The sequence below is a fragment of the Ochlerotatus camptorhynchus genome, unplaced genomic scaffold, assembly GCF_037179485.1.
Source record: "Ochlerotatus camptorhynchus isolate MF236.1 unplaced genomic scaffold, CSIRO-AGI_Acam_v1.1 ptg000191l, whole genome shotgun sequence".
Classification (NCBI taxonomy): Eukaryota; Metazoa; Arthropoda; class Insecta; order Diptera; family Culicidae; genus Ochlerotatus; species Ochlerotatus camptorhynchus.
Window position 1 is genome coordinate 2,433,879 of NW_027040681.1, and position 19,154 is coordinate 2,453,032.

A 19,154-nucleotide genomic window follows, 5' to 3' on the forward strand; every position below is an offset into this window, starting at 1 on the left:
ATCATTCGATGAAGCGATTTCGATGTTTCGATTTTAATGGTCTGAGGTTTCATTTGCACAGAGGATGATGTTTTGGTACAGTATAACAACTCTCTTCTGTTTTTTTTTTTTTCGTTAGCACCAATGTCTCAAACGTAAACAATTATTTCTTCCGCGAATGCCGTGAAGATGAAATCTCGAAAAAAATGTTTACGTTTGTGACATTGGCCCTTATGAACGCTCAGGATTTCGTCAGAGATCGATGAGGAATGTGGGTGCTTCGAGATCACCAACCACAACCTGGGTAACGAGTTCTGTCCGAATAGATGCAACCGACGTCTGACCGAGCAGCAGTAGATTTGCGGTACTTGCTTGGATACTGAATCATAAAATTGAGCATCTTCCGGATGGGAGGCTGAGGCGACGTCTGGATCTTGCGAGGGAGGTTGTTGGTTGGGAGCGGGATTTGCGAGATTATATTAGATAAAATGGGACTGGGGTCATAGACCAGGGATAGAGGAGGAAGGGGACGGTTATTTAAGCCGGATTCCTTTTGGAGTACAAGAAGTTCGGATTGGCTGAGGAGTTCTTCCAGACCATATACTGAATCCTTTGCCAGTATCCGGTTAAACTGTCACTGCTTAGGGTCCAAGACTGCATCAACTGATGATTGCTTGGCTGAAAAAATGATTGCTGAAGGCGGTTGTTGTTGTTGCACCGGGGAAGAGTATAGTGGTCTAAAATAATTTTCAGTTCGATTTGCGATTTTCTTCTTCAATGACATTGACCGAGTGCTAAAACCGCACGATCAAGAAAGTGACAGTAAATATAAGCACACTAAAACTTATTAGAGTAAACAGATAGATAATTCTGACTCATCCAAGATTAGCACTATAGATAGTGGCATTCGTGTGTTATTATTCATTATGAATCGAATTTATCCCAAAAATTTGAATTATTAAACAAATTTTATTTAAATCTGTTAAAAGCAATGTAGAATGGATTACTTTCGTCCCACTTGCATTTTTCTAATAGCAACAGTTGGACGACAACCAGTGTAGTTTTGTAGAACGTGTAACTGTCGTGAGGTCTGAGTTTCAGTATTATTGATATTTGGAATAATATTTTAAATTCCTCCCACACTGCATGTTTTCGTTACTTACTCCCGCATAAACGTTAATGGTTCGGATAGTTTTATACTTTAGTTTATATTATAGAAAACCCTCTCAAAGATTCACACTCTGCAATTTTGTACCCGGTGGTACCGGTACGATCATCATTGCTTTTCTCCCTCGTTTGTGGTGTTTGTGTGATCATTTTTGTCTATTCATATGTGTGAGTTTATTTTGAAACCTGCTTATAGTGTATGTGTACGTGTGTTTTATAATTTCTTGTTTATTTGAATCATCTGTTTTGCTTCTCTTGATTTTCAGCCCATGCAAGATGGCGTGGAGGTCGGTGGGATTTTTCTGAGGCATAAAAATCTCTGGTCACGTCTTCCTTCGGAAGGGAAGTAAAGTCTTTGGTCCCGGCCCATGTGTGTTGAATGGGTGCGATATCCTACGCAGGTGTGGAAGCTGCCTTCCTGCACATTCGATTGCCGTCAATGGATGGCAATCGATGTCCGTCGGTGATTGGCACTAGATTGCGGAACAGAGTCCGACGTTAAATAAAGGAAAGAATAAGAAGAAGAAGAAGAAGAAGAAGAAGAAGAAGAAGAAGAAGAAGAAGAAGAAGATGGCGTGGCGTGTAGATTATCCGTAGCTGTTCGTTTATTTAATGTGTTTTGTGTATAATGGGAAGATTTCTGGTCTAGTATGTAGTGTACACCATTTTGGTTTCCTCCAGCTTGAAACTGTGCTCCGGTCTTGCTGCGTGGTTTACCAAAGCTGTCGTGTCCCATACCCTAAACATATGTCGTTTCCCAGTCCACCTATAACTTCCGAACAGTTCGCAAAACTTCCGTGCTGTTGACAGGAATTTCGAGACATTCATAGAATATTCGCGATGTTTGAAGAACTCCCGAAATGTTCACAGAAGTTGCGAAATGTTCACAGAACCTCCGAGATGATCATAGAACTATCGAGTAGTTCATATAACTTCAGAGATTCTAATAGAACTTCCGAGATGTTCATAGGACATCCGAGATGATCATAGAATTTCCGAGAAGTTTATTGTATAACTTCCAAAACTTTCTCTTTCTCATAGAACTTCCGAGATGTTCATGGAACTTCAAAGATGAGCATGGAACTTTTGAGATAATCATAGAATTTCCGTGCAGTTAACATGACTTTCAAGAAATTCATTGCATTTTCTAGATGTTTTTAGAACTTTCGAGATATCCACAGAACTTGCGAGCAGTTTACAAAACTTCCTAGATGATCATAGAACTTTCGAGTATTTCAAAGAACTTGCGAGTAGTTCAAAGAACTTCCGAGTCGTTCAAAGAACTTCCGAGTCGTTCAAAGATCTTCAGCGATTCTTATAGAACTGTTCATAGGACTTCCGAGATGATCATAGAATTTCCAAGAAGTTTATTCTATAACCTCTTGAAAACTCTCTCTCATAGAACTTCCGAGATGTTCATGGAACTTCCAAGATGAGTATGTAACTTCTGAGATGATCATAGAACTTCCGAGCAGTTCATCGAACTGCCGAAAGTTTAATATAACTTCCGAGCAGTGCTAAGAGCTTCTGAACAGTTCATAAAACGTCCGAGGTGTTAATAGAACTTTCGAGGTGTTCATAGAACTTCCGTCAAGTTCACCATTCAAAATGTCACCTTTTAATCCGTTTCCGTTTTATTTGTTTCCCCAAGATTTCCTCTTTATCATAGACTCAAACCAATGTTGTGTCGTTATAAAATCGAACACTACGGACACGCACCAGTCACCTATAAACCTATTCCAACCTATTTTGGACTATCATCTCAGCTCGTGGACATTTCTTGGTGTTGCCTATGTGTCTCGATGACTTTGTCGTTGGGAATGGCACCGGAGAAGATACGTGGTGTGCTGCAACTGGAAGGAAGATCAGTACTTGAACCTCTAGTCAGGACGTCTCAGTAGTCGCTTCTAAAGACGAACTGGTTCCCTACATTCACCCTGTTCGGTTCAGTTCGATCACTGGTCTGTGAGGTCCTCCACTTCCCACAACATAAATCTTGACAGTGCAGTCAGTATGCCTCAACTCGAACACTACCATCAACTTCCCTTCGGGTGTATGCCTTGGATCCTTCAATGTCAATAATGGACACATCACTGCGCGAATAACAATTTGGCTTTATGAGAGTTCTGAAGATCATGATTTAGACTCTTATAATGCTCTAAAACCTTGATAAAACTTGCAATTTTTCTTGGATCCTTCAATGTCAATAATGGACACATCACCGCGCGAATAACAATTTGGCTTTATGAGAGTTCTGTAGATCATGATTTAGACCCTTATAATGCTCTAAAACCTTGATAAAACTTGCAATTTTTCTTGGGCAGAGCTTTTTTTGATGGGAAAGCGATTGGCAGTGGCTTTCATCAGTAAGTTGATTTGCGGTCTAATGGTTGTTGTTAGCACCATGGTCTTCGTTGGTTGCAGATTAATTTGGAAACTGCTATGCTAGTGACTGGCTGTGGACGTGGTTCTGGTAACACCTGAGGAGGGCCGGTTGATGATGCTTCATTGGTCGTTCTGGTTTGAAATCTTCAGTCCAAATTAAAAGCAAACTTTAATAATCAGTCGAGTATTAATACAAGACACTGAAGAAGTCTGCACATTGTAGACGAAATACGCGTATTTGTCAAGGATAAGCAAATAAAGTAGTGGAATTAAATGGAAAATACTAATCCTTCTCTCTCTCATTATTTAATATGCTTTTAAAATTCCATTTAAGCAAATAATCGATAAGTAGACCGGTACCGGTGTCAACCCTGCGAATCCATAATGTTTCTCTGAGGACAAAAAAAACTACTTCAGTTCCAGTTCTACGTTATAACGAACTGCTCTGTGACGCCGTAGTGAAAGTTCTGGTTGGTCGGTTATTGTACACAGATGATACTGTACCATCGTTAGTTGGTCGTCGCTCGTCATCGTCACCACCGGAAAGTAGCTCAAGCGTGATTCTCCGTGGAACGTGATAGCGAAAATTAAAAGCCACCGGTAAAGTCGTCGACGGCGACAACAACAGCGAATGCGTGATGTTTTGCAAGCTCTAGATTGAAGTTCTGCATGAGCTGGTTTGATTGGATGATTCCAGCGTTGATTTGCACAATTCTTGGAGTAAGAGTCAGCTTTCATCAGGATCCGATTCATCTCAAAAGATGCACTTGATTGGTAGCAAATTTCGTGGGAAACCACAGCTCTCTTTCATGGTAGCACATAAACTAGGTTCCCATCAGCAAGGTTCGAAAATATATGCTGGGCCACAAGTGCATTGATGACCATCCATTTGCGCTCATTGTCGTAATTGAACTTGTTTCCTGACCGTTACCTCAACCTATAGATTTCCTTTGACATGCATCCTGCCGAAATCCATCCGTTCCGGTGTGCAGTTGCACATCGGGCTTCGTTCGATAGCTTGCGTTCACCGCGAGTGTAATATCAAAACCACCGAGTGATGGTACATATAGAAGTATGTACCTGGCTATCGGGAAGCCAGTATTGCATGGCTCGCCATCGCCGATCCGGTGTAACAATACAACCCCCGGTCCGATAACGCAAAATTTCCCATATAAATTTTCAATCAATTTCCTATAATGGCCATCGCACAAAGCTTGGCTCTTTTCATAGGACGACGACGAAGCCGCCGGCAGCGCTGCACCGATATTACACGCCGTTTCGCCTAGTAACAACAGCGCCTAGTCGGACGTCCCGATAGGTAAAACTGAAACTCACAAAAACACCAGCCTGATTGAGTTACTCCAGCGCATTTCTGCCTTCCAACTCCGCTTCATCAGCATCCGCGTTTCGCGTTTGTTGCAAGCCGATAAATTCCAGCCCAGTGGTTGGTCTTCAATCGAAATTTATTGAACATGTTACTGGTTTCATCCATCTCTACGACGACAAGAGTATGGTGATCCTAATAGGCACAAAAAACAAACCCAGACAGGACGCAAAAAAGGATTGTTCGCGTAAAACATGCACTTTCGGATCCATCAAGCTGAACATGCAGATTATTGGCACCGGGTTCGATCGAGCCTGAAGCAGCTGTCAATTTCGCCACGGTTCAGGCGGGCATCGACCGTTCGACGATGGATGTAATTATCGGTGTAAGCACTTTGTCCTATCGTTTGACGGTTGTACGGGTTGGAAATCGGGCTGTGAATTGAAACCAGTGTCTCACCGTTTTCAGCAGAATTCGCCGATATTCCGGTGGGTACGATTAATGTTCATAAAATTATGAAATGCCGGTGTCTTTTGTTGTAACCAGAGCTTGGCCGCCCCACTCGGAGCCATCAGAATACAAATCACAATTGTTAATACAAATCTGAAGGGTTTCCGGAACATGTTCTGGGAACATTGGGTGGCCGTTGTCAATCTAGTCAGTCAGCATTGGCGCTTAGAAAATCCTAAAAATTTGAATGCGCTTTACGACTTCTTTCTGCTGAAACCAGACACTGAGTCCTGCTGGTCACTTTTTTCCGAGTCTTCGGAACGTATGCTTAAGCTATCGACCATCGTCATTGTTCATACAATTATGAACATGTTGAAATTCCGCTAATTTGTTCTGTTGTTGCAATCCAAGATTGGTCTCTCCACCCATGGGTATCGGCTGGACATTATCACTGTTGTCATTTTCATGGTCTCTAATGAATTATCTGTGTTATTCAGAGAACATTGATCTCCCGCACGACTAATTTATTTAAGCGGAAGTTCGTCTCTTCCTCCGGGGATTAACCTACACTTCTAAAAATATCTCTATTCGAATATGAAAATATCTAAACTTTTCTGCAGTCTGCTGCAAATAACACGAAGACTTCTTCCTTTAGCGGAAATGCCTGTGTCATCAGCGAACAAAGATTTGTGGCAACCCTGAAGCAAATCAGGGAGGTCCGAAGTGAAAATGTTATACAATATAGGCCCAAGAATGCTACCCTGAGGAACTCCTGCTCTAACAGGTAGTCGATTAGATTTGGAATTTTGATAATTTACCTGCAGAGTTCTGTCAGTTAAATAATTTTGAACTAATTTTATACTATAAAGTGGAAAATTAAACTTTTTCAATTTAGCAATCAAACCTTCATGCCAAATACTGTCAAATGCTTTTTCTATGTCTAGAAGAGTAACTCCAGTTGAGTGACCTTCAGATTTGTTTGAACGAATTAAATTGGTAACTCTTAAGAGTTGATGAGTAGTTGAATGCCCATGGCGAAATCCAAACTGCTCATCTGCAAAAATTGAGTTCGTATTGATGTGAAGCATCATTCTATTTAAAATTATCTTTTCAAAAAGTTTACTTATTGAAGAAAGCAAACTTATTGGGCGGTAGCTAGAAGCTTCAGCTGGATTTTTATCCGGCTTCAAAATTGGAACAACTTTTGCATTTTTCCATTTATCAGGAAAGTATGCCAAATGGAAACATCTGTTAAATAATTTTACCAAGAAAGCCAAGGTACTCTCTGGGAGTTTTTTGATGAGGATATAGAAAATTCCATCATCACCTGGAGCTTTCATATTTTGAAACTTTTTAGTTATAGACCTTACTTCGTCCAAATCAGTCCCCCAGGAATCATCAAAAATATTTCCCCGAGAGAAAATATTCAGAAAATCCCGAGCAACCTGATTCTCAATAGGACTAGTAAGACCCAAACTGAAATTATGGGAACTCTCGAATTGCTTAGCAAGTATCTGAGCTTTTCTCAGAATTTGTGATCAAAATTTTACCACCTTCTTTAAGGTTATTTCAAAATTTTTGTGAGTTTCTAAAAGGGTTTGGAACTCGGGTCTAATTGAGAAATATTATTTTCAAAAGTTTTGTTCCTCAGGGCAGAGAATCGCTTTTTAATTTGTTTTTGCAAATCCCACCAGATAACCTTCATGGCAGGATCGCGTGTTCTTTGATATTGTCTCCTACGGACATTTTTAAGACGGATCAAGAGCTGAAGATCGTCGTCTGTTATAATTGAATCGAATTTAACCTCGCATTTTGGTACTGAGGCAGCTCTTGCTGCAACTATAGAAGTAGTCAGAGATTCAAGAGCATAATTCATTTCATCTTTGGTTTGCAAAGGAATGTTTGGATCGAAGTTATATTCCATAAATGTTCGATACTGCTCCCAATCAGCTCTATGGTAATTGAAAGTAGAGCTGTTGGGATTACAAATTATTTCTTGGGATATTTCAAAAGTTACTGGAAGGTGATCAGAACCGAAGTCAGCATGGGTAACCAATTGGTTACAAAGTTGACATGCATCAGTTAAGACCAAATCAATAGTGAAGGGATTTCTTGCAGAAGAAAAGCATGTTGGGCTGTTTGGATATTGAAAACGTGGAGCGTTTCCTACCTGTCGGTTAGAACGAGATTGTAGGATCGCTTTGCGAGTCTTACATTCCCAAAAATTGGATTTGCGATTTTCACCACAATTTGAACATTTGAATTTCTTAGGATCTTCCTTCACAGGACAGTCGTACGTGAGAGGAATCATCATAATTTATGCATTTAGTTGGCATGTAGTAATTTTTAGTTCCGTGACCCCATCCCTGGCACTTACGGCACTGAGTGAGGTTTTGTAAATTTCCTCCAGTCTTCCTGAAGTGTTCCCACTTCACTCGGACATGGAACATAAGGCTAGCTTTTTCTAAGGCCTTAATGTTGTTTAGTTCACTAGACTTGAAGTGAACTAAATAAAAATCAATAGAAATCCCGTTGCGCGAATCGCCAGGACGGGATTTCATTTTCATTTTGATTACTTGGAGTGGCACAACTCCAAGTAACTTTGCCAGTTTATCTTTGATCTGATGCAGAGATACACAACTGGGCAGTCCTTTCATGACAACCTTGAACACACGTTCAGTTTGGTGTCGTAAGTAAAAAATTTGTGATGCTTCTCAGTAAGATACTTGAGCAGACATTTAAATCCGTCCAAGGTTTCAGCCAATACACGGCATTCACCCCGACGTCCAATTTGTAGAGAAAACTTAACTTTCACGAAGTTTAAAAGTTCCATGCGAAGAGCATGGAAATCGGAAGTGGTTATCACAATAGAGGGAATCTTTTCCTTCTTGGCATTAAGCCGGGAAAGTTTACTAGAATTTTTCTTGGATGATGGATCATTCTCATCATCCGTGAGCAAATCAAATTGATTACTCAAATTAACTTCATCAGAAGGGGGGTCAAGAGCTTGCCCCTTTCTTTTGCGTTTAGGCGCCATGGCGGCAGTAAATTTTTATCCAAATCGACTTCCAAGCAGATTACTATAAGAATCTGAAGGATCGAAGAGGACTTTTCCAAATCGATATCCAAGAAGGATTACCTCGGGTAGGGTTCAAACAAGGATCGAAGAGGAATAAGGTAGAAAAAATTTTACAGGTTGGGCACTGAAAAGTGCTGTTTAAATTTGTTGTAGCTTTAGGTAGTAGTAACACTTCCTTCAGCAAAAAGCAAATAGATCCGCACGGCAAGAGAGCACGATGCGGACTGACCCACAGAGCAATTAATAACAATTTAATTTGACATTTGACTGAAAAACGATATTCCGCAAAGTTGTAGTTTAGAAAATTTCCCTAAGAATAGTTATTGAAATTTTTAAAAAAGCAATATGTAAAATAGGTAGAAGACAATGAAAAAAAGTTTTGTTTTACCATAGTAATTTCCATATTAACTTCGAATAGTTTGTGCCAAGTCAGTTTCTTTCCAAATGAGTTTAAATTTTGGGAGGCTAATCAGGACCTGATTTGAAACCGTTTGAGCACTGTGGAGCGAAAATTTCAAATTTTGCATCAGTCTAATACATATACATCCCGTAGTTTTCCAGAAATCCTCAGAACTTCCTAGAACTTCACGTAACTTACCTTTAAAGATCTTTAAGCTTCTGTGAATTTCTTTGGGCTTTTCGATGCTCTTTGGACAACTCTGAAATGGTTTACTCTTCCCGGTAATTATCTAGACTTGCTCATAATTCACTGGACTTCCCGAAAATTCCCCTGGACTGCCCTGAAATTATTTAAACCTACCCAAAGTTCTCTGGACTTCCCAGAAATTCACTGGACTTCTCAAAAATTCACGGTACTTCCAAAAAAATTCAGGACTTCGATGAAGCCCTCAGAATTCAGAAGATCCCAGAATGTTTTCTGAGGTTAATGGGATGATCTTAAAGTTCATTGATCGTGCCTGAATTATGCTATCGGAATTTCCTATAAAATCTACGAAAAATGAACTTCTATGGAAATGGCTGAGGTTCCCAATATTTACTGGAAGCTCTCAGAACTTTTCGTAAATCACCGTGATTTTCCTGGTGTTCATGAATCTTCTCTTACATTCCCGTTATTTTTCTGGAATACTAGAAACATCATTGAAGCTCTCTTCACATCCGTTAAGCAACCCCATCTTTTCTGAAGATGTCTTAATTGGAGTTTTTTGGGCTTCCCTGAAATCATCGCGTCTTCTCTAGGGTAATTTTTTAAAAATTATAATCAAATAATTTAATCCAAGAAATTTTCTAAATTTGGTTTTATTTCATGAAACTACTCTGAATTTATCGGAACTAATTTTTCAAAATCTTTAAACCACTTAAGGATCTAGACTTTCCTTTGTACGGATCTTTTTTTTTAGTTCCTGTACATCTCGAAACTTTTCTGAAGTATGTTTTTGCCTAATGTCCCGGAAATCATCCTGAAATTTATTGGACTTTCCTGAAGACCAAGCAATTTTCTGAAGTTCTTAGAACATCTCTGAAATTATTGGAATTTTCCATAATTCCTCGGAACTTTAGACAAGTTATGGAAAATATCTTACAATTAATGTAACCGCTCTTGAGTTATCTGATCTTCCCAAAGTACTCGAAACTTCGTTAAAATTAATAAAACCACCTCTAAAACCTCCAAACTTCTCTGAAGTTCTCTGAAGTAATCTGAATGTCTGGAACATGTTTTGCTAATACAACCACTTATCTCACTTGATGTGATGAGGTCCGATTGAGCTTCAGGGACTCGTATAATAAATCTAGACATAATATACTACTTTGTTGAGCCAGAAGAACATCAAGACTCAATCCTAAGGATAGCTTGTACACTAGACTGATGCAAAATTTGACATTTTCGCTCCACAGTGTTCAAATGGTTTCAAATCGGGTCCAGATTAGCCTCCGAAAGTTTAAACTCATTGAATAAGAAACTGACTTGGCACAAACCATTTGAAATTTATATGAAAATTACTACAGGAAAACCAAACTTGTTGTTCATTTTTTTTCTTGCCTTTTCCATATTGTACTGTTAACAAGTTCTATTGCTATTCTCATGGGAATTTTTATCTACTACAACTTTGCAGAAAATCTTTTTTCAGCCAAACGTCAAATTAAATAGTTATTAACTGTTTAAGAGATTGATAATCTTTTAGCAAGTTTAAGCAACTGTATTGTGGGCAACACTGTATTCTGCAGTGTGACAAAGTAGCCATGATTTTTGTCCTCTATTCTACGCGCCATAAACACCAATGTTGCCTGCTGAACAGATGATTGAGCATAATTATAAGACATCAGTGACTTAAATCATTAATAATTTTTGTTTCTTACATTTGATCGAAAACTGGTCTTGATTAATATTGTGGCTGAGAAAATTTTCAACAAGCTCAGCTATTATTTTCTAAAAAAAGAGTGAACTGGTGAATTTTGAGATAGATATGAACCGAAATTATGGTTTTCCCATACTAATTTCCATATATACTTCAAATAGTTTGTGCCAAGTTAGGTTCTTACTAAATGAGTTCAAATTTTGGGAGGATAATCAGGACCAAATTTGGAACCGTTTGAGCACTGTGGAGCGAAAATTTCAAATTTTGCATCAATCTATTGTACACTCCAACAGGTTTTTTCATTAAAACTACATATCCCGTATGATAATATGGAGCTCCACGAAGCATTTTGGGTACATACATTTTTACGAGATATCTACAACTTCGTTGTAACTGTAGAACATCAAAATCCAAGACAGTTTGGAGCATGGAACTCCAAGACAGTTTGGAGCATGGAACACATTATGTTAATACAACTTCTTATTTCACTTGATGTGATGAGGTCTCATAGTACTGCATGGATTCGTATAATAAATCTGAACATCATACAAGACTTTGTTTAGCCTGAAGAACCTCAAGACCAGGGTTGTTAATGAGGTTAACGTCCGTTAGCGTCTTCAATGCAAATTTCCAGTGGAGATGTTAACGGTGACTTTAACAATTAAAAACCCTGATCAAAACCCAAACCCCTCGATAAATTTTGCCTCTCAACATGTTTTGTCATTACAACTACATATCTTGCATGATAATATGGCACCCATGAAGCTTTTTGGGTTCACAAATTTAGACGAAACATCGTATGAAACCTCGCTTTATCTGTAGAACATCAAGATCTAAACTCCAAGACAGTTTAAAGTATGGAACACATTTTGTTAATACAACTTCTTATCTCACTTGATGTGATGAGATTTCACGGAGCTGCATGAATTCATATAATAAATTTGAACATCATACAATACTTTGCTGATACCGAAGAACAACAAGACTCAATCCTGAGGAAAATTTGTACAACCCAACATGTTTTGTTATTACAACTATATATCCCACATGACAATATGGGGCTCCACTTTAGTCGAGACATCGTACAATACCTCGTTGAATCTGTAGATCATCAAGATCTGAACTCCAGGACAATTTGGAGAATGGAACATATTTTGTTAACACCTCACATGCACATGCTCTATGATGCGGGTTCGGTTAAACAAATCTGTTGGTACATCGTACAAGACACCGTTGAGCCTGTAGAACTTGATGAGGTAAACTTTAGGATGATTTGTAGGACCATAGATATTTTGTCAACCATACTATGTATCGCACAGAATGCTATTGAACTTCCCTTAGCTCAGTCGGTAAAGGCGCAGCTACAAAGCAAGACCCAGGCCCTTTGGAGTGAGAGACTGTCACGCTTACCACTACACCACAGGCGCCGCTTGATACCAAGATTCTTAGATTAAGAGATATAACACGACTCTACAATTCAGCTTTTGAAGGAAAAGGACTATTCCACACAGAATGGATGCCAATCACATCAAATATCGAGATTTGTGTGAAGTTTTGAGAAGTCGCCAGATAATTTCATAGGACTTGATTAAACTATCTTCAGGAGTCTTGTGAGTTTAGTTCTGAAAAAAATTCAGAGGCAATGCTCTGCATATTTTTAGCTATACAGGGCATAATTCCCCCGAAATCATATTGGAGAGCTTACGGGTAAAGTTTAAAAGTCTTATGGCCTTACTTATGAACTTTTGAAAACTGATTAACACCTAGATGTCTTATGAGTTAAACAACCAGAGCAATTGTGTCTATTATTAACAAAGTTCATTTCACCTAATCCAGTTTGTGAACCCCAGAGCCTCTATGAAATACTGTCGGTGGCCTTACAGATTGACTTGATAGGCATTATGTGTTAAGTCAAGGAGCCGTATGGGTGAAAGTTCTGTAGAGAACTTATTGGTCAACTCCAAAGGAATAATGCTATATGGTTTTTTTCCTTGATTTGTTTTCCATCGACCTTGTTTTCCGTGCTGAGCACCAATGCTACCGATGCCAGGGAGGCAGCTCCCACATCTATAGTTATGGTTTTTTTCTTTCTTAATGAGGGAACCACTCCTTTTGACTGTCGAAATGAATCTGCCTGCTTCTGTCGGCATGGGAAATATTTATAGTTTATTTTTCTACCTCAATCTACCTAAAAATCTACCCTAGCTGGTTATTGCCTCTTTTTATACACTGCCTGTGCTTTTTTTTTTTTTTTTTTTTTTTTTTTTTTTTTTTTTTTTTATACAGGGGGGAATCTGCTCACAGACACCTGAGAAGGAACTCAGGGTGTGGGGATGGGAGAATTTCACTCCCGACCCACTAAACCTTACCCTGTGCGCTTGGCCCTTGGCCTCCCCGGAACCGCCCGAAGGCATTACTTCGTGGGAGGGGCCGCTGTAGCGCTATGGCGCCTCTCTAGCAATACTCTAACGATCTGGTCGGGCAGTAGGTAACTGCTGCTCGGCTCGCCACTGTCGTTATAATACCGAAACTATGTGGGTGACCGCAGTCACCACCGCGCTCCAGTTCTCGGTGGTACCACACATCCTATTAACGATGTTGTCCGGACTGGTATCCGCTCCGCATATCGCTAGCATAGCGCTCGATACTGGCTCGAAACGTGGACAGGCAAACACGACGTGTTCGGCGGTCTCCTCGACACCAGCACATGTGGGGCAGGTGGGAGTACTTGCATGTCCGAACCTATGCAGGTAGCTCCTAAAGCAGCCATGGCCTGACAGGAACTGTGTCAGGTGGAAGTTTACTTCCCCATGGCGCCTGTTGACCCAGCTTGATACGGAAGGTATCAAGCGGTAAGTCCACCTCCCCTTTGTGGAGTTTTCCCACTCCAATTGCCATCTCGCGGTCGACACAACTCGCGCGTTGTTGCGCACCCCTCGAACGGTCCTCGCGTCATAACACGCCACATCCTCCTTAATGATAAGGCTGATTGGCATCATCCCTGCTATGACACAGACGGCCTCTCTCGAGATAGTGCGGTATGCACTGGCCACCCTTAAGCACATTAGCCTGTGTGTACTCTCTAATTTCTGCCTGTGGCAGTCAATATCCAGTACCGCAGCCCACGCAGGGCCGCCGTATCTGAGGATAGATACTACGACCCCAGCGAGGAGCCTGCGCTTACTGGCATTCACTGCCGAGCTGTTTGACATCATACGGGATAATGCCCCCACAGCCATAGACGCTCTCTTGCAGGCGTACTCGACGTGGCAGCCGAAGCTGAGCTTATCGTCGAGCATGACCCCCAAGAGTTTTAGAGAGCGCACAGACCTAATTGTGCTTCCGCCGACTGTCAACGTTGCATGCTGTACTGACATCACTGCCTGTGCTTAGCAGTGATAAAACGTACAGTACTGTATGTATGATACAGTGCTGTGCTAACTCTATCGACCCATCAACTCATGAGCCGGGGACCAACGGCTTTACTTCCCTTTCGAAGGAAGGCGTGATCAGAGATGTTCTGGCTCAGAACATCCCGGCGGCGCCGACTGGGATTGATCCCAGGTCTGCTGGGATGAGAGGTAATCACGCTTACCACTAAACCACCGGCGCTGCTTTTGCTTTATGGGTTAACTAGCCTAATTTGTGGTTCTGGTCCTTCCAGGTTCAGAGGAGTAGTAAGTTTAAAGTTTAAGTTTAAACTTTAAGTTTAAAGTTTAAGTTTAAAGTTTAAGTTTAAAGTTTAAGTTTAAAGTTTAAGTTTAAAGTTTAAGTTTAAAGTTTAAGTTTAAAGTTTAAGTTTAAAGTTTAAGTTTAAAGTTTAAGTTTAAAGTTTAAGTTTAAAGTTTAAGTTTAAAGTTTAAGTTTAAAGTTTAAGTTTAAAGTTTAAGTTTAAAGTTTAAGTTTAAAGTTTAAGTTTAAAGTTTAAGTTTAAAGTTTAAGTTTAAAGTTTAAGTTTAAAGTTTAAGTTTAAAGTTTAAGTTTAAAGTTTAAGTTTAAAGTTTAAGTTTAAAGTTTAAGTTTAAAGTTTAAGTTTAAAGTTTAAGTTTAAAGTTTAAGTTTAAAGTTTAAGTTTAAAGTTTAAGTTTAAAGTTTAAGTTTAAAGTTTAAGTTTAAAGTTTAAGTTTAGTCCAGAAGGGGCCAATTCTTATTGAGGTCTGATTTTCTGGGGGCAAAAACGAAACGTTAAAACCCTATTTAACGTTAAAAGGAAATTCTGCTGATTTGCTGATTTAATTTGCTCCACTCAAACAACTATTCGTCAGCATATTAATATGTTTACAATTTTGCATCCTCCATCATAAGCTCAAATTAAGCCTCAAACCTAACTTTCCAATTTTGTTTGTCTTTTCCCATCATTTCAGAGTACTACAGCCATCCAACCCGGATTGCCACCATTAAGGATCCAACAGTGCTCCCAACCGCGGTCGCCAGTGCCGACGTGCTCGCGTGTGTTAGTGTGTTTCAAATTCTATACAAACCTACCTGTCTCGTTCGGACCCCGGCAGCACCGTGGCTGCACACCGGCGGAGGACATCGATCGCAGCGTCGGGGGTCGAGCGTCCAGTGATCCGACGACATTAATGTGGGAAATGTTGGATCCGGATCTTGAGTGTGGCAACGAATGTGGCGGCCCGGGACCACCTCCGGAGTTTCGGATTCCGCCACCGCCGCGGCCTCCCTTCCTGGCCGAACTTAGCAACTGCAACGAAGACGGTGCCGGCGGTGGCTCGGTGGCAGCCATGCTTGGACCGGGTGGTTCGGCCGCCACCTCCTTCTCCACCGACGGGGACATCTGCGAAGCGATACCGGTAAGTGCAACCAGCAACGACACACTCACTTTTGCTAATTAAAACTTTGGTAAGGGGCAAACTTTTTAATTATTCCTGGTGAACAAATTGTGCTCCGGAATGCGCAGTATGCAGTCAGAGTGGTTTAAAACAGTTTTGAAAGCGTAACGCCCTGACTGAATACCTTGCTGGCATTTGCTACCGACGAAACTGCACTCGTTCAACTTTCCACCGGTTTTAGGTGGCAAAAAAACTAACGTCGCAATAATAGAGTGACATGCTTTTTCGTAGTAAAGTTGTTTTTTTTTTGACGTTGGAAAAAATGTGGCATGGAACTGTTTGGTACTAGGCAAACTGTATATTTTGATAGGGAAACTATGGTTTCTACGTGCTTGCCGACGATTTTGAATGCTTACACAACTATACAACCATAGAAAAACTTCTATGACTTCTCGAAAGTGACATTTATTATGAGCTTTTTGCCGGATAATTAACATAATTATTTCATTATCGGACAGATTTAAGCCAAACGGTCACAGAATTTTATGAAATTTTGCCCACAGGCACAGTTTATAATTATATGAACGAAAACAAAATTTCAAAAATTCGGGGTTGTTAAGCTACCCGGAAAATGCTAGTTGAAGTAGGAAGTTTGGTAGGTAATTCCGAACTTTTCTAAAGTGATTCCACACTTTTGTTAAGTGATTCATTTCTATTCAAAGTGTAGTTCTGTACTTTCCAATGTGACTCCTAACATTTATTAAGAGAGTCAGAATACTTCCCGAAGTGATTCAAAACTCTTCTGAGGTGAATCAGTGCTTTCCGAAATGATTGTAATCTGAAGTGATTCAGTACTTTATGTAGTTATTCCAAACTATCCAGAAGTGATTTGGTACTCAGGCATGGAAAATCAATTACATTCATTTGCCTCTAAATTTTTACCTACATCTTTTAAATAATTTGAATTTGTATCTCTCACGCATGATGAACCAGAGCAAATAGAACCCTCCATTATTTTTCAGTGAATGTTAATTACGTTCTCTGAAAAACAATAACATGTTCTGCCCGCTCTAGTTCGTCATGCATAAGAGATACAGATTTATGGAAATCAACAAAAGTTATAGTTAATCAAAAAACCTACAAATGTTTCATACATTATTTTACGGAATTCTGTTCATGAAAAAAGTTAGAGGCAAAAGAATCTAAATGAATGCAGGAAATTAATGTAAATGATTTTCCATACCAGTTCCGAAGTGATTCAGAACTATCCTGAAGTAATTCAGTACTTTCCAAAGTAGTTTTAAACTTTATTGAATTGGTTCATGCTAGTCTGTGTGGCAATACTTTTCCACGCGATTCCATACGTATAACTGGTAGTGTTTTCAAGTGATTCCTAACTTTTCAGGTCTGGTTCACTTCATATTCAAGTGATTCCAAACTTTTCTGTTCGAATTCACTACATACTCCAGTGTTTCCAAATGTTTTAGCTGTCTGATCCACTTCACATTCAAGTGATTCCAAGCATTTCAGGTATGATTTACTTCATATTTATGTGCTTCAGGTCTGATTTACTTCATATACAAACGGTTTGAAAATGTTCAGGACTGATTCTCTTCATATTCAAGCGATTTCAAACTTCTCAGTTCCGATACATTTCACATTTTTGCATGCACGTAGGGACATAAAGGGTGTCCACAGTCAAATAACATCACTTATACCCCGTTCACATTACAACGTATATCACGTGATATACGCTGTCTTGCAATGAGCACTCATACATCTAGTTTTCACTGGAAATCCTTTGTATGAGTGTTCATTGCAAGACAGCCTATATTACGTGATATAGGCTGTAATGTGAACGGGGTATTAGAAGTACTCGCCAAAAATAAGTCTTTCCACCGTATCATTATTTTGCTCTATTTTTTGACCAAATTCAAATGCCCAAAATGTCTTCCTAATTCCACCCATAAGGTTTTGTACAACGGTTGAATAAACTTTTTTTCTGCTTTCAACCATGATTTCAACATTTCCTGCTCCGTAGTGACAACTTTAGGATGCTTACGGAGTTCTTGCTTCATTATAGCCCAGTATCTTTCGATCGGCTGCAACTGCGGTGTGTTTGGGGGATTGAGATCCTTCGACACTAAATTGACCCCATTCGTTTTGTATCTACCACTCCAGAACGTCCTTGACAAGAGGGTAGATCCAGCCAAAAAAATTTAGGAACGTTGTTTGATTTGAGAAACCGAAGCAGTCGTCTTTCAGGCACTCATTCATGTAGGCTTTCCTAATAAAATTGTTTCGGTTATTTTGCTCAACGACATGTTAAGGGTATCATCCAAACCAATTTAGGTTAGCGACTGAAAGTCAATTTTTATTTGTTATATGCGACAGTTAGAAGATACTGAGAGGTTAGCACATATCATCGGCAAGAGACGTGCGTGTGAGAAAATTTGCGAAAAAATCTAAGGGCACCGGTGGGATTCGAACCCACAATTCCCATTCAGTACACGGGTGCATTGCCAATTATACAACGGTGGACCTATGGTCTACGGATGTATTTGGCTAATGACATATGAGTTTCGAATCCGTTTCCCTCCCTAGTCTTTTTGCGCAAGCGTTGTGATGTAGAACAGAGACGAGTTGTGTTTGTTCACATCGACCGATACTGAGTGGCTGCGGTACAAGCACATATCGTCGGTAATAGACGATTGTTGTGTATTGAGAACGCTTGTGCAAAAAGACTAAGGGAGGGAAACGGATTCGAAACTCATATGTCATTAGCCAAATACATCCGTAGACCATAGGTCCACCGTTGTATAATTGGCAATGCACCCGTGTACTGAATGGGAATTGTGGGTTCGAATCCCACCGGTGCCCTTAGATTTTTTCGCAAATTTTCTCACCCGCACTTCTCTTGTCGATGATATGTGCTAACCTCTCAGTATCTTCTAACTGTCGCATATAACATCCAAACCAATTGTGGAATAGTTCTGTTATTTGAGTTATCGTTCGTTTGTGTTTTTTTTTTCTTTTATTAGCATTGGCCATTTACGGTTGTAGTAGTTACTTAAGACTTACTCCGTTTTCTGCACGAACAAACACATACTGGTTTCCCGGAATTTGTTTGAAGTCCGCAGTGTGGTTTTGTCAATATTTGTGTGTACAGCTTACGTGCCCGCGTTTAAGCTGTCATATTCTGGCGTTCATTGCGGTTTGGTGCTTTCTGAACCTTGAATGTACGTAGTCCTGCTTGTTCCTTGGCTTTCTGCACGAAACTTTTTGCCAGGTGCATTCTTTTCGCGACATGACATCCCGAACCGAATAGTTGGGTTTGGGTTCAACGCAGTACTGAACACTTTTTCTTGCACTCACTTGCTTCCGATCGACAGTTAAGCGTTTTCCGAAACGTTTTATGACACGAGAAACAGTAGATTGTTGGAATCCCAACATCTTTCCGATGGCTCGGTGCGAAAAATGTGGGTTGTTGAGGTGAGTGTATACATTTTTCTCGCGCACGCGCTTTTCCTTCGACTCTATTTTAAAAACCACTAGAAATTTCACAATGAAACTTAGGCAGGGTAAACAATACACCCTGAGGCAATCTCACCCAAAATATCATTAAAATTAACCTAGCTAAAGTCACAGCTTTTTTTAAAGTGATA

General features: G+C 39.9%; 1 protein-coding gene across 1 annotated transcript in view; it reads left to right on the forward strand.

Annotated features, from left to right (window-relative positions):
* Nucleotides 1–2,948: 2,948 nt before the first annotated feature.
* Nucleotides 2,949–19,154, forward strand: part of pxb — a 315,174-nt gene continuing 298,968 nt past the window's right edge. The window contains exons 1-2 of the mRNA XM_065223345.1: nucleotides 2,949–3,014; nucleotides 15,064–15,510. Coding sequence (XP_065079417.1) covers nucleotides 2,949–3,014; nucleotides 15,064–15,510 — 513 coding nt within the window. The remainder of the gene's footprint in view (nucleotides 3,015–15,063; nucleotides 15,511–19,154) is intronic.